Below are 14000 nucleotides of genomic sequence, written 5' to 3' on the forward strand. Positions count from 1 at the left end.
GCGGAGTTGAGGAGGGCGTAGCTTGTGCGTAACGCATCCGTCTCACAGGCCGGCAGTTTGACACCTCTGCCCTATACCATTTCAGACAAATAACTGTCCAATCTCTTTTTTAAAACCTCCAGTGATGGAGCCCCCACAACTTCTGGAGGCCAGTTGTTCGTGGATTCTCCTTGCTAGGGAGAACAGGATTCAACCTCTCTTTTTCAAGCTCCCTTCGTGTCCTATGATTCTATGTTCTACGTTCAACGCCACAGAGATGGGTGAAGGAGCACTGGGCACAACAGAGACTGGCCTTCTCCCGCAGACAGAAGGAAGGTGAGCGAGAGAGGGGGCTCTTCCTATCAACAGAAGGGGCTACGAGGAAATGGAGACGGCCCTGCCAGCCCTCCAAGTCAGATCCGATTTGGGAACCAAAGACATGCAAAAGAACGATTTACACTTTTATTCTTTATTACCGTTCCGGTTACAAAATCTTGCCAGTCCAAATTTCTTCCTCTCGTCCTTTACCTTCCTGAGAAGTAAGGTCGGTCACGTCCAAAAAAACGCTTTCTCAACTTATTATTATTATTTTTTTGCCCAAACTCGGATTAATTTGTTCGTTAACTGTTGCCTTGGTTACCGCTTTTCCTCCAGACCCTCCAGGTTATTTCTAGGGCGGCTAAGAGGCGTCAGAAGGTCTTCACCTGGTGACTTCGTCGGGGACCCCTACCCAAAACAATGGTGCCTTGGGGAGCCACGCTCCCTTGCCTCAGGGGGCGGGGCCTCCAGAGACAGGTGAAACTCGACGGCTCGGGGTGGGCAGGTACGCGGAAGGCAGCACCGCAGCCACTCCGGGAAGCGTCGCGGGAGAACGCGCGCAGTGCAGAGGGGCGCGCCGGCAGAGCGGCCTTCCCCGGGCTGGGAGGAGCCGGGCCGTCTGAGCGCAGCGGCGGCTGGCGCAGGTGTCCCTCCTCCTCCCACTCTGGAAACTCCAGCCGGGGCTGAAAGCCCCCCCAGCACCGCGTTTCTTCTGGGAAAGGGGCGGGGGCGCCTCTGCGCCGTTATATCTGCCCCCCGAGGGCGAGGAAGAGGAGGAGGAGGAGGAGTGCGCGACGGTCCCGGAGGACCTGCAGCTGTGCTCGAGCGCGCCCGCCTGGCGGAGGAGAGGCGAGAGGCAGCCGGAGCCGCGCCAGCTCTTCGCCTGGGCTCTCCGGGAAGGGCGCGGAGGAAGAGGCGCAGGGAGGCGGGGGGGCCCAGCGCACCGGCCGGCCGGAGAGAGTCGCGCCGCTCGGCGTCGCCTGCGGAGGTGAGCGCAGCCTCGTCTTCTGCCTCTGGCTTTCGTTTGGCTTCTCGCCCGCTTGCTTCTTTCCAGCCTCTCTGCTTTCTTGGGAATGCCTTTTCTTGGCTCTTCTTTTCCTTTCCTTCCTTTTTCTTTCTCTCCCGCTTTCTCTTTCCTTCCTTCCCTCCCTTCTTCTGCCCAGTCTTCTTTTTTCTTTCTCTCTCTCTCTCTCTCCATCCTTCTTTTCTTTCTCTGTTTCCTTCCTTCCTCTGTTCTTTCTCTCTCTCTCTCTCTCTCTCTCTCTCTCTCTCTCTCTCTCTCTCTCTCTCTCTCCTTACTTCATGGCTCAATTCCCCAGCCAGCACGGGGAGGTTAGAGATGAAATTGTGAGGTGTGGTAGGAAGGTGGACTAAGGTGGACTAAGATGGACTAAGAGTGGGGAGATCTTCCTTTCTTTCTTCCTTCCTTCCTTCCTTTCCTCCCTCCCTCCCTCCCTCCCTCCCTCTCTCTCTCTCTCCCTATTCGTCTTTTCTTTCTCTCACCAATGAACACAACTAAGGTAGACAGAGAAAATTGCAGAAAATTAGCTCCCCAACTTGACAGGAGAAGGAGAGAGGGAGAGGGAGGGAGAGAGGGAGAGAGGGAGAGGGAGAGGGAGAGAGAGAGGAGAGAGAGAGAGAGAGAGAGAGAGAGAGAGAGAGAGAATGAATATGAATCCATGCGTTCCAGGGAGAACTTTCAGCTTAAAGAAGCTTTGAATTAGAAATTATTTTTGAAAGACTGGATTCATTCCCCCTAATCATGGGGTGGTAAAATCAGCTGGGTAGAATCCCAGGACCCGGTAAGCCATACTTCGTGCCACTGTTCTCCACTCAGGTACAAAAGGATTGGGGCCTGGGATGAGGAAATTTGTAGTTACTGGAGTTAGTAACCCAGTCCTTTTTGTGACCCCAGACTCGGCATGCAATAGATTTGCACATTGCACTCAACCAAAATATGTTCTTTTTTGGGTGACTTTAGCTTAGCTCCTCTCACGAATGAGTACACAATCTCCTGCCTGTTTGTTCTAATTAACATCTAGTGAGTCTCCTTAGGTTCACTGCTGGGTATGTGTGCTTAGGACTGTTTTCAAAAAATCAGGTGGCTAGTAGCATTTTTGTTTCCCAGCTAACACATTTTATTAAAAGGCTGCAAGCTGACCGAAGCAGATGTCTTTTGATCAAGTTTGTTAGTCAGAAAAGGGGCTAGCATATGCCTGATTTTGAGCCTATGGGTGGTCCTCAACTTATGACAATTCATTTAGTGACCGTTCAAATTTACAACGGCACTGAAAAAAGTGTCATGACCATTTTTCACAGTTATGACCTTTGCAGCATCCCCAGAATCATGCAACCAAAATTCAGATGCCTGACAACTGGTTCATATTTATGACGGCTGCATCGTCCGGAGGCTCATGTGATCCCCTTTTGCAAGCAAAGTCAATGGGGAAGCCAGATTCACTTAACAACCAGGTTACTAAGAGTCCTGGTGGTACAGTGGTTAGAATGCAGTATTGCAGACTAATTCTGCTCACTGCCAGGAGTTCAATTCTGACCAGCTCAAGGTTGACTCAGCTTTCTATCCTTCGGAGGTTGGTAAAATGAGGACCCAGAGTGTTGGGGGCAAATATGTTGACTCTGTAAACTGCTTACAGAGGGCTGTAAAACACTATGAAGCGTTATATAAGACTAAGTGCTATTGCTATTGATACTAACTTATCACCTGCAGTGATTCATTTAATAAAAGTGGCAAGTAAGGTCATAAAATGGGGCAAAACCCACTTAAGAATGTCTCACTTAACAACAGAAATTTTGGGCTCTGTTGTGGTCTTAAGTCAAGGACTGCCTGTAACAAGGCTGTCCAAAACAGGATGGAAAGTGTAAAATGCGATCTTGTGCACACCCCAGTGTGAGCAAACTGGACTCCAGGGTAGACACGTGTACGAGAATCACCGTTGCTGTCAGTAAGGTTCTGCACAATTTCACATTCCTTTGGGTGAAGTTGTTGGTAATCTCTTTCATATTGGAATTTACTATTATTATTTTTTTAAAAAAAAATATTTGTATCTCTTGCATATTTTTCTGAGGGGCCAAAATATGCTAGAGAGAGAAAGAATCTCAGCCTCCTAGTACAATAGAGACGCACAGATGTGGCAAAAAAAATTGTGAGTCCATCCTACAAATGCTTTTCCCATGATAAATCCTTTCATTTAAAAAAATGAGACTTGAGTTTCTCTGGGCTTCATGCCACGTAAAATCATAACTTCATTAACCCTGATTTGTTGGCTAAGCCACATGTGATGGTTTGACCTACGTGTTAAAAAAAACCCTAATTTAACCAGACCAGAGTGGTTGGGTTCACAAACCACATCAGAACAAAAAATAAGGCATATTACGGTTTAGCACCGGGTGTGAACATTATCTGTGGTTCGGCATGTTTTTTTATAGCAGATTAGGTTTTACACTGTTCAGTTCCAACGTTTGGCCAAAACATACTGAAGTCATGATATTGCAAGCATATTGCCAATCAATATTTTGCTTATTTTTTTCATTTTTTTCATTTTTTTTCTGCTGAAGTGGTGTGTACCGGCTAAATCCCACCACTGCACTCAATGAATAGAGGACCTCCAAATGTTTGCCTCATTTTTGTTCAGGCTCTTTCTGGTTACAAATGAGGCTGGTTTTTTTTCTGAGAAAGTTGATTGGAATATAGGACATGAACCCCCAGCCACAAGGAATATTTAAGTGGCTTAAGAAGACTATTTAGCAAGAATATTTTCTGCCTTCCCTGTTCATGCACATACAACCCATTTTCAGATCAAATAAGACTCACTTCTGCATAGCTTTTGCAGCCAAATCCAAATAGCACTTAGCAATAGCACTTATATACCGCTTCACAGTGCTTTTACAAAACTCTTTAAGTCAGTGGTTCTCAACCTTTTTAATGCCGCGACCCCATAATACAGTTCCCCATGTTGTGGTGACCCCCAACCACTTATACATTACCGGGTGCCAGGGGTGTGGCCAAAGAAAAGGGGGGAAAAATGGCGGACAGCCTTGCTTGGCGACCCCCGTGAAATGGTCATTCGACCCCAAATGGGGTCCCGACCCACAGGTTGAGAACCACTGCTTTAAGTGCTTTACAGAGTCAGCCGGTTGCCCCCAGCAATCTGGGTCTTTCTTTTACCAACCTTGAAAGGATGAAAGGCTGAGTCAGCCTTGAGCCAGTGAAATCGAACTGCTGGCAGTCTGCAGAATTAGCCTGCAATATGACATTTTAACCACTGCGGCACCATGGCTCCCACTGATTTTGGGCTGCAAAGGTTAAAAGTTTTCTTGAATCCTTTTGTTTGCAAGAAGATGATGGCTGACGGGCTTATAAAAACCACAGTTTAGGAGACGATTCTGATCTGCACATTAAAATCTTAAGGTGGTGAAGAAAAGCTTTCTTTGTGATGTCCGCTCAGATGAACTTTTCTATCAGCCCTAGAAGGAAGAGCTGAGCTTGCGCCAAACACCCTGAGCTTATTTCCAGACTTTTCTAGATCAGGGGTTTCAACCAGTGGTATGGGTACCACCTGTGGTACATTGGCACCTGGCAGATGGTACGCAACCATCCTAGAAAAGTGGTAGTGGGGGAGGGGAATGAGCTGAACCGGTGGCAGCACCGCACAAGCCTGAGCGAGAGATGGCAGGAGCTGCAGGGCTGTCAGGGCTCAGCAGAAGCAGCAGGATCAGCTCAAGGATCCAGCTGGAGCTTGGCGCTGATCCTGGCGCTTCCACTGAGCCCAGAAGAAGCGCTGATCAGCTGGAATGTTGCAACATCTCCAGGGTCTTGTGATTTACATTCAGATACTTGGCAACTGATTCATATTTATTTATGACAGTCACAGTGTCCCAGGGTCATGTGAAGTGACCAAAACCTGCTGCAACCACCCAGCAGATGGGGGGAATAAAAACCAAACAGCCCCCCACCCCACCCCCACTGCCAATCCTCAACAGAAATGCTCACAACAATGAAAACCTCAGACAGGAGGAAGAGCACCACCGGGCGGGCAGGCAGGTGTCTTGCTCGGCTGTGGGTTGGGGGGCACTTTTTTCACTGCCATTGTACCTTCAAACAGTCACTAAGCGAACTGTTGTAAGTCAAGGACTACCTGTACTTTATCACTTTATCACTTTTTTCCTTTTCTTTCTTTCTTTTTTTTTTTTTTTTGGTCATCAAGTTTTTGACCCCTTGCTAGGCGACTGGTGGTCCTTGGATGCTGCCATATCCTAAAAGTGGTACAATGGGTGAAAAGATTGATAAGCCCTGGACTAGAGTTCTAAAAAGAGAGACCAATCAGCAGCCTTGGTCCAAAATCTTCTTTGAGTCTTGAGCTGAGAAGGAAACCTTGGCCCAAAGTCCCCCAAGAAGTTTCTGTGGCTGAGAATCCGGGGCCCATCAGTTGTTTCCTATTCCTAATCCAGAAATTTCCACATTACACCACTCTGATTCTTGAACTGAAAGAGGAGGTGGCCCTAAGTCCCCCATAAGCCTCTGTGACTGAGAAAGAATGAGAAGGTAGGTCTTCCTACTCTTAGTCCATCATCTTCCCCACCACACCTCACTAGTTCATCTACTCTCCTCATGCTGGTTGGGGAAATCTGGGAATTGAAGTCCATGCATTTTAAAGTTGCTGAGGTGAGAAGCCCAGGTTTATACAGTCAATGTAGTAAAGAAAGGGATAATAATAATAATAATGATGATGATGATGATGATGATGATAATGATGATGATGATGATGTTGGAAGGGACCTTGGAAGTCATCAGTTCAACCCCCTGCTCAGGCAGGAAATCCTACCATTTTAATCCATCAATCAATCGATTGATCAATCCAAATAGAGCTGGAAGGGACCTTGGAGGTCATCTAGTCCAACCCCCTGCTTAGGCAGGAAACCCTATACCATTTCGGACAAATGGCTGTCCAGTCTCTTCTTAAAAACCTCCAGTGTTGGAGCATTCACCGCTCCTGGAGGCAGGTTGTTCCACTGATTAATTGTTCTAACTGTCAGGAAGTTTCTCCTTAGTTCTAGGTTGCTTCTCTCCTTGTTTAATTTCCATCCGTTGCTTCTTGTCCTGCCTTCAGATGCTTTGGAGAACAGCTTGACTGCCTCTTCTTTGTGGCAGCCCCTGGGATATTGGAACGCTACTATCAGGTCACCCCTCATCCTTCTCTTCATTAAACTGGGCATACCCAATTCCAGCAGCCGTTCCTTATATGTTTTAGCCTCCAGTCCCCCTGGCTGTTGATTCTTTTGTACAATCTCTTTCTGTCCTTGTATGGAATGAGTGCCCAAACAGCAACTGAGAAGGGAGAGGTGACAGTCGATTGGGGTTACAGGGAATCCTTCAGCATTACAAGGATATGGGAAATGTCTGTGGGAATTCTCTATCATGCAGGTCACGGATGTCCCAGAAGTGCCTTTTCCAAAAGGCAAGTGGACTTGCCTTTTTTTGTTTTTTTTTCCTTGAAAATGTTTCGCTTCTCATCCAAGAATCTTCTTCAGTTCTTCTATAGTTCTTCTTCCAAACATTGGAAAGAAAAAGAGATGCCGACTGTTGATGAATATATTTTGAAATTGACTGAATTGGCAGAGACAGTGAAATTAACTGCTTTGATGGGAGATATTGGACTGGACAGCTTTAGAAGAGATTGGAAACTGCTTGTGGATTTTCTATGTCCTAAATATAATAACAGATGGTTAACAGAGGGATTTGGAGATTAGTGTAATGTTTAGCTCAACCTTTTGACTTTTTCTTCTTTCTTCATATCTATCTATCTATCTATCATCTATCTATCTATCTATCTATCTATCTATCTATCTATCTATCTATCTATCTATCTATCTATCTATCTATCTACACACACACATGTATATATTTATAGATATATTTGTATATCAGCACCCAGCCATCCTACCTGTTAAATGTTAAATTTAATTCACCACTTTTTCCTCTCTTTTTTTGTACGCTATTTTTTTCTTCTTCTTTTTATTGTTAGGGTTGAATGTATGCTTTTGTTTCGTTTTATTTTGCTTGCTTGCTTTACTGTTTTGTATTTTATTTTCCATGATAAAATAATACATTGAAAAATAAAAAGAATTGAAGAAGCTTCTTGGATGAGAAAGGCAATGGGAAGTCTTTGTACAAGGACACACTTCAAAGTATGGGGCTTTTCCCATTATGCCCTCCTGATTTTGCTGTTTTTTATTTATTTATTTATTTATGAGACTTATATACCGCTTTAAGTGCAAGCACTCTCTAAGCGGTGTACACCAGTAAGCAATGTATATATATATATATATATGTATTTACATTGCCCCCAACAATCTGGGTCCTCATTTTACCTACCCCGGAAGGATGGAAGGCTGAGTCAACCTTGAGCTGGTGAGATTTGAACCGCTGACCTGCTGAACACAGTCAACTAAAGTGGCCTGCAGTACTGCACTCTAACTGCTGCGCCACCTCTGCTCTTTAGGCCTTTCAGTCCCCCCTCCCTTTTTTTTTTTTTTTTAAAGCAGATGCTTAGCCTGGATTTTAGCGGATCTTCAAGGAAAGAGAATATGAATTGAAAAGGGCAAAATAGTTATAACAACAGACCGAGAAATTGAAAAATATGTTTCCCCAGCAAGGGCAGGAAAGAGAATGCATGTTGCCTATTAAAAATTAATTATGGTGCTTTATTGAAAGAGGTAAACTTCAAATTAAAAAAAGGAACCAAGTCACAGCTGTGTGTCCTGGCAATGTGGTTTCTCACAACATTTTTGACCTCAAGCTACCCTTCCTTTTGGAATGAAAAGATGCCTCTGACACTCCAAAACAAAGCATATGTGGCTACATTGCTCTTTAAAAAATGTATTTGCTCAAATCATTAGCTTTCAATTGTCCTTCTTGTGGCCCTGCTTAAACCATCTTGCTTTAAGTTGATAATACTCGGGTAGAGGCTGAGATTCAACAAGGAAGGCTTCTGTGTTCAGCTTAGATGTGTTTGTCTGTCTCCTGCCTTTGGAATTGCAATGAAATTCCAACCATGGTTTAGATTTGGGGTGAGCTCACCCATCCAGATAAACCATAATAGAATTTCTTTCGTTCAATTTAGTGCTTTGAATAAATCAGGCCATTGCAATTTTACATTCCAAATTATGTCTTGGCATGAAGTCTGAATCTAGCAAATATGACTCTTTTTTTTTTAAAAGGCTACTCTGAATATTCAAACTGTTTTCCCAGATGAGACAAGTAGTTACGGACCTATTAATTTTTTAAAAATCCTGATTGTTTTAGGTCTCCTGTTTTCTCTCTCCTTTTTTTTTTTTTTTTTTAAAAAAAAAAACCAATTCTGAGTCTTGGATGAGGTACACACAACCCAGAAAACCCCAACAAAACAACAACAATGTATTGGCACATTGTTCTAGGCCAGTGATTCTCAACCTTTCTAATGCCGGGACCCCATAATACAGTTCCCCATGTTGTGGTGACCCCCAAGTGGGTGTGGCCACCAATAAGAGGGAGTAGGACAGCTAGGGAAAAGGGATAAAAAATGGCGGACAGCATGGTTTGGTGACCCCCGTGAAATGGTCATTTGACCCCAAATGGGGTCCTGACCCACAGGTTGAGAACCACTGTTCTAGGCTACCACTGCAGTCAGCCCAATTAAGCAAGCCCATCTTCTAAATCAGGGGTCTTCAAACTTGGCCCTTTTGTGACTTGTGGACTTCAACTCCCAGAATTCCTCAGCCAGGCACGCGTGCCTGGCTGAGGAATTCTGGGAGTTGAAGTCCACAAGGCATAAAGGGGCCAAGTTTGAAGACCCCTGTCCTAAATTGTGGCTAATTACACTATCTACCAAGCAAAAAAACCAAAACAAAACAACATACTATGGTCAAGGACATCTTTGAGAAATTTTAGGAGTTGAAATGCACATCTTAAGGTTGTCAAATTTCAAAACACTGAGCTGGCAGATGCTTGCATAGATCTACAGCAGGGGTAGGCAACCTTGGCTCTTTTATGACTCGTGGACTTCAACTCCTGGGAGGTGAAGTCCACGAGTCATAAAAGAGCCAAGGTTGCCTACCCCTGATCTACAGAGATCATCTGATTATGCTCTAGACCAGTGGTTCTCAACCTGTGGGTCGGGACCCCATTTGGGGTCGAACGACCATTTCACGGGGGTCGCCAAACAACGCAGTCCGCCATTTTTTCCCCTTTTTCCTTAGCTGTGCTACTCCCTTTTATTCTATTGGCTTTTGAAAGCCAATAGAATAGACTCTCTTGAATATAGTCTAATTCTATTTGCTTTCAAAAGCCAATAGGAATTGTCCAGGCTGTCTCTGCCCTGCTGAGCCCGCCAAAAGTCCCATTCTGCAAACGGTGCTGCACCAGTTGAGTAGTCCTCGACTTATGACCAGTTGAGTAGTCCTCGACTTACGACCGGTTGGGGGTCGCAGCATTAAAAAGTTTGAGAACTGCTGCTCTAGACTCCGTAGGTCCAATTGAAGATGTTGGCCAAATTTCTAAAGCTGAATTAAGATTCAGCCACCAGTCTACCTAGTTGGTTGGGTACATGGCATTTGGGGTGCCATCATGTTCTTTGACGCAGCCAGCCACAAATTCATGAAAAAGAAATGCATAATTTCCAGAACGGTGTAATGCTAAACCAGATTATAAATGGGTGGAAACCTGACAGATCTGCTACTGTAGCCAACAGCTACGTCAGTTCATTTTCTTGCATTTTATGAAATGGACCGTCTTCTCTCGGGTCTCATTCTGAACAGATCATTCAGAATTGTTTCACTGAATTTGAAACAATTTTACTCTAAAAATGCAGAGCAAATGTGGTGCGGTATTGAGATTCCAGAAAGAGTGCAGAGAAGAGCAACAAAGATGATTAAGGGGCTGGAGGTTAAAAACACATGAAGAACAGTTGCAGGAACTAGAAATATCTAGTCTAATGAAAAGAAGGGCTAGGGGTGACATGATAGCAGCATTCAGTATTTGAGGGGCTGTCGCAGAGAAGAGGGGGATCGACTTATTTTCCAAAGCACCAGAAGGCAAGACCAGAAACAATGGATGAAAACTAATCAAGGAGAGAAGCAATCTGGAATTAAGGAGAAACTTCCTAACAGAATAATCAAGCAGTGGAACAGCTTGCCTTCATAAGTTATGGGTGCCCCATCGCTGGAGGCCTTCAAGGGGAGACCAGCAGGCCATTTGTCTGAAATGGTTTAGCATCTCTTGCTCAAACAGGCGGTTGGACTAGATGACCTCCAAGGTCCCTTCCAACTCTGTTATTTTATGTTCCATGTGATGCAGATTTCTCCAGCAGGCTATATTGTGGCTTCATGGTCCATATACCCCGTTTACAAACCATTTGGATGCATTTTGTTCATCATGTCCCCCAATACTAATGTTTTCAGATTTTTTTCCATTTTAACAAATTGTTATTTGGAAAACTACATTACAAATACCGTATAGAGAATTGAAGATTTCCAGTGCTTGCTTTGGGGGAACTGCTTCAAAGTAAAATTAGATAAGGCTCCCATTCAAATGCCAATTAAATTAATTTCTCCCCAATGTCCCCTAGGCGCGGGGGGGGGGAGCATTAAGTGCAACTGTGCTCATTGTGTATTCCAAAATACTTTGCAGCACATAAAAACGTGCAAAGCGCCTCTTTCAGTATTCTGCACCAGAACAAAATCCCTGCAGACCCGGTTTGGTCTCCTTTGCCTGGTTGAACCCATTTCTCAATATGAGCCTAATTCTCTTGCAAGAATTCACTTTGAAGAGCAGGGTCCATTTTAAATAAGACTATATTTCCTCTCCTAGAACTGCACCACTTTTTTTTTTTACATCAAAAGATCTTCTCCTCAATGGCCGGCATGAAGAAAAAGTGGAATCTGGAACATGTCCGCTTGATTTGTGCCTGTTTGCTTTGCCTCATTTTCACGGAGGAAAGCAAAACAGAACCAGGAAAATGTAAGTAAGTCTTTGGCTGTACAGTTGTCGGAAGCTGTAATTAACACTTGGCTGCGGGAAAGCATCCAGAATAAGCCTTTGGGGCCTACATGTGTGCATGTGATTTGTGAGCTAATTGGAGAGCGGTGATAATCCACAGGAGCGGTTCTTCTGATGATCATTAATTAAATGAATTTTAATCAAACTGCATGGTTCATGACTGTGGAAGTGCTGCGTCCTCCAAACTAAGATTAAAGGATTATTTGCATGCTTTTGCGTACCTTACCTGTCTCCCTCCCTCCAAGCCTAATGCAGAATAATGGCAGCAGATTTGGTTCCAGATGTCCAAAACTGTCCCCAACCCAAAAAGAGCTGTGACCCCAACATGTTTGGTCTCCATCCAGCCACAGCAATGTGAGATGGAATATTTTCTCCAAAGAAATGTTCTGAAACGAAATGAAAAAAATGTCCTGAATTTCGTTTGGGGTTTTTTTTTCCTCGTTGCAAAATTTTCCACCGTTAGATTTTTTTTTCCCATGGAAAATCTTCTCCTTTGCAAAAAGTAACTCCTGTATTAATTAAAATAATTAATAACATAACAAGTGCAGACCATTCAGGTCAAAGTGAACTTCTGGAATAAATGCAAAATCGGTCTTGTTTACAAAATCTGTCGAGAGGATTTTTTTTTTAAAAAAAAAATGAGATTGCTTTCCAGATGTCAACCCAAGTTGGATTCACTCAACAGGTTTAAATCTATTACAAACTTAGGTTTGGCATTCCGACAATATAGTCAATTTTTGGTTTATTATAATACAAACCCAGTTGATTTCATTAGTTAATATTTTAATAATGGCTGAAATTGTACCAAATGTACCAAATTAAGGGCCTTGTGTGAGATACTGTAAAGACTGCCTCCCTTGGGAGATTTTTAGAGACACCATGCAGTCCTATAATGGAAATGGCAATTTGATATCTTCTAGAGGTTTTGTAGTCCAGCTCCCACATGGATCCAGACAATTGAGATCCAGATATTTTTTCTACTTTTAGTTCACTTCCCTAGTTCTCTCTCTTTTGATCTGTACCTTTGTTCATGCTGAAGCAAGAGAAAAAAGTGATATGGACAAGAACAACACTGAATTCAAAGATGGAGAAAAGAGACTGTCCAGCAAGGAATGATATTAAAGGAGGATCTGGCTGAAGGATCTCTGACCTCCTTTATATTACTTGGAAGATCCTGAACAGGTTGAGGGTTGGAGGCCCTAAATGTAAAACCAATATGCTCAGTGGATAACAACAGGCTGTGTGAATGTGGAGAGACACAGAGCGGTTTGCAAGTCTATGATGGTAGTTCTTGAAAGACGAGAACTGAAAGACCAAAAATTGCAGGGAGATTTTCAGCAGGGCAGCAATATTTATCACTGGAATCGCTTTCCCTTGCCATTTTTCACGCATTCCCCTATGTTTTCGAGCCAAATTCCAGAAGAGAATTAGAATAATTTCCTATCTTTATCCCAACATCTGCTGGTATATCAGCCTCTACCAGAACTTGTACCAATGATAACCTATTATTGGCCAAGTTTGATTTAGATGGAGGAGGAGGGGGGGGAGGGAGGAAGGAAGGAAGGAAGGAAGGAAGGAAGGAAGGAAGGAAGGAAGGAAGGAAGGAAGGAAGGAAGGAAAGAAGGAAGGAAAGGAAGGAAGGAAGGAAGGAAGGAAGGAAGGAAGGATATAGATTGCTCTCCATATCAGTTAAGAACTACATGTATCCAGGTTTCATTCCATGTTTAAAATTCTTAGTAAAGTGTCAGATTGTCTGTTTTGGTTAGTTCTGTGACTGCCAACCGAAGGCTGGCTGAATTAAAGAGTAAATATAAAATGAAGAGTTTAGAGTTGAGTGAAAAGTCGTAACATCATCAAAGACAGAAATGCAGAAAAAAATGGTTTGCAAGTCTCTGACAGTAGTTCTTGAAAGACGAGAACCGGAAGACCAAAAATTACAGGGAGATTTTCAGCAGGGCAGCAATATTTATCATTGGAATCCCTTTCACTTGCCATTTTTCATGCATCCCTCTATGTTTTTGAACCAAATTCCAGAAGAGAATGAGAACAATTTTCTATCTTTATTAATTCCAACAATTCTAACAAGCCAAAGGGGAAAAAGAGGGACGTGGTCCAAATAAGCTTTTTCGCTCGGCTGAGGTGTGCAAAGAGCAGGGCCACGGCCAACGGATTCTGGCTGGCATTTCCACTTCATTGCTTTGTTGGTATGAACATTCAGCCTGCACTCACCCAAAATGGAAGCAGATTTTTTTTACACAAGCCGCCAAAACTTCCTTGGGATCCTTCTTTTTTCTTAAACGGGGGTGGAAGGTTGATTGGGGTGACCAGATGTGAAGAGCCCAGCAATATCCTTGTTGTGGATCTCCTCAGCTGAGAAGTGGAGCACGGAAGTGCATGATGGGTGCGCAGGTTGACTGCTAAGTGTTTAATTTGCAGCGGTTCTTTGGGTGTGATATAAGCTTTCATTAACTCATCACAAACCAGTTTGTTTTCTCAGGAGCAAGTTCCAAGGCAAACAAAGGGTTGCATTCATACAATCTACTTAACCAGGTCAGTTAAAGGACTAATGTCTGCTTTAGCATAACATGTGAACTAGGCTAGTATTAACACTGGTTAAGTTTTTTTAAAAAAAACTTGGAACTCAGCTTCT

The 14000-nt window shown here is 43.7% G+C and overlaps 1 protein-coding gene across 1 annotated transcript in view; it reads left to right on the forward strand.

Moving 5' to 3' along the window:
- The first annotated feature begins 1152 nt into the window (after positions 1-1152).
- CHRDL1 (chordin like 1) overlaps positions 1153-14000 on the forward strand; it is a 37427-nt gene continuing 24579 nt past the window's right edge. The window contains exons 1-2 of the mRNA XM_039361601.1: positions 1153-1285; positions 11162-11311. Coding sequence (XP_039217535.1) covers positions 11206-11311 — 106 coding nt within the window. The 5' untranslated portion in view covers positions 1153-1285; positions 11162-11205. The remainder of the gene's footprint in view (positions 1286-11161; positions 11312-14000) is intronic.

Source organism: Crotalus tigris, unplaced genomic scaffold (assembly GCF_016545835.1).
Source record: "Crotalus tigris isolate CLP2741 ecotype Arizona unplaced genomic scaffold, ASM1654583v1 scf7180000019309.743544, whole genome shotgun sequence".
NCBI classification, from domain to species: Eukaryota; Metazoa; Chordata; class Lepidosauria; order Squamata; family Viperidae; genus Crotalus; species Crotalus tigris.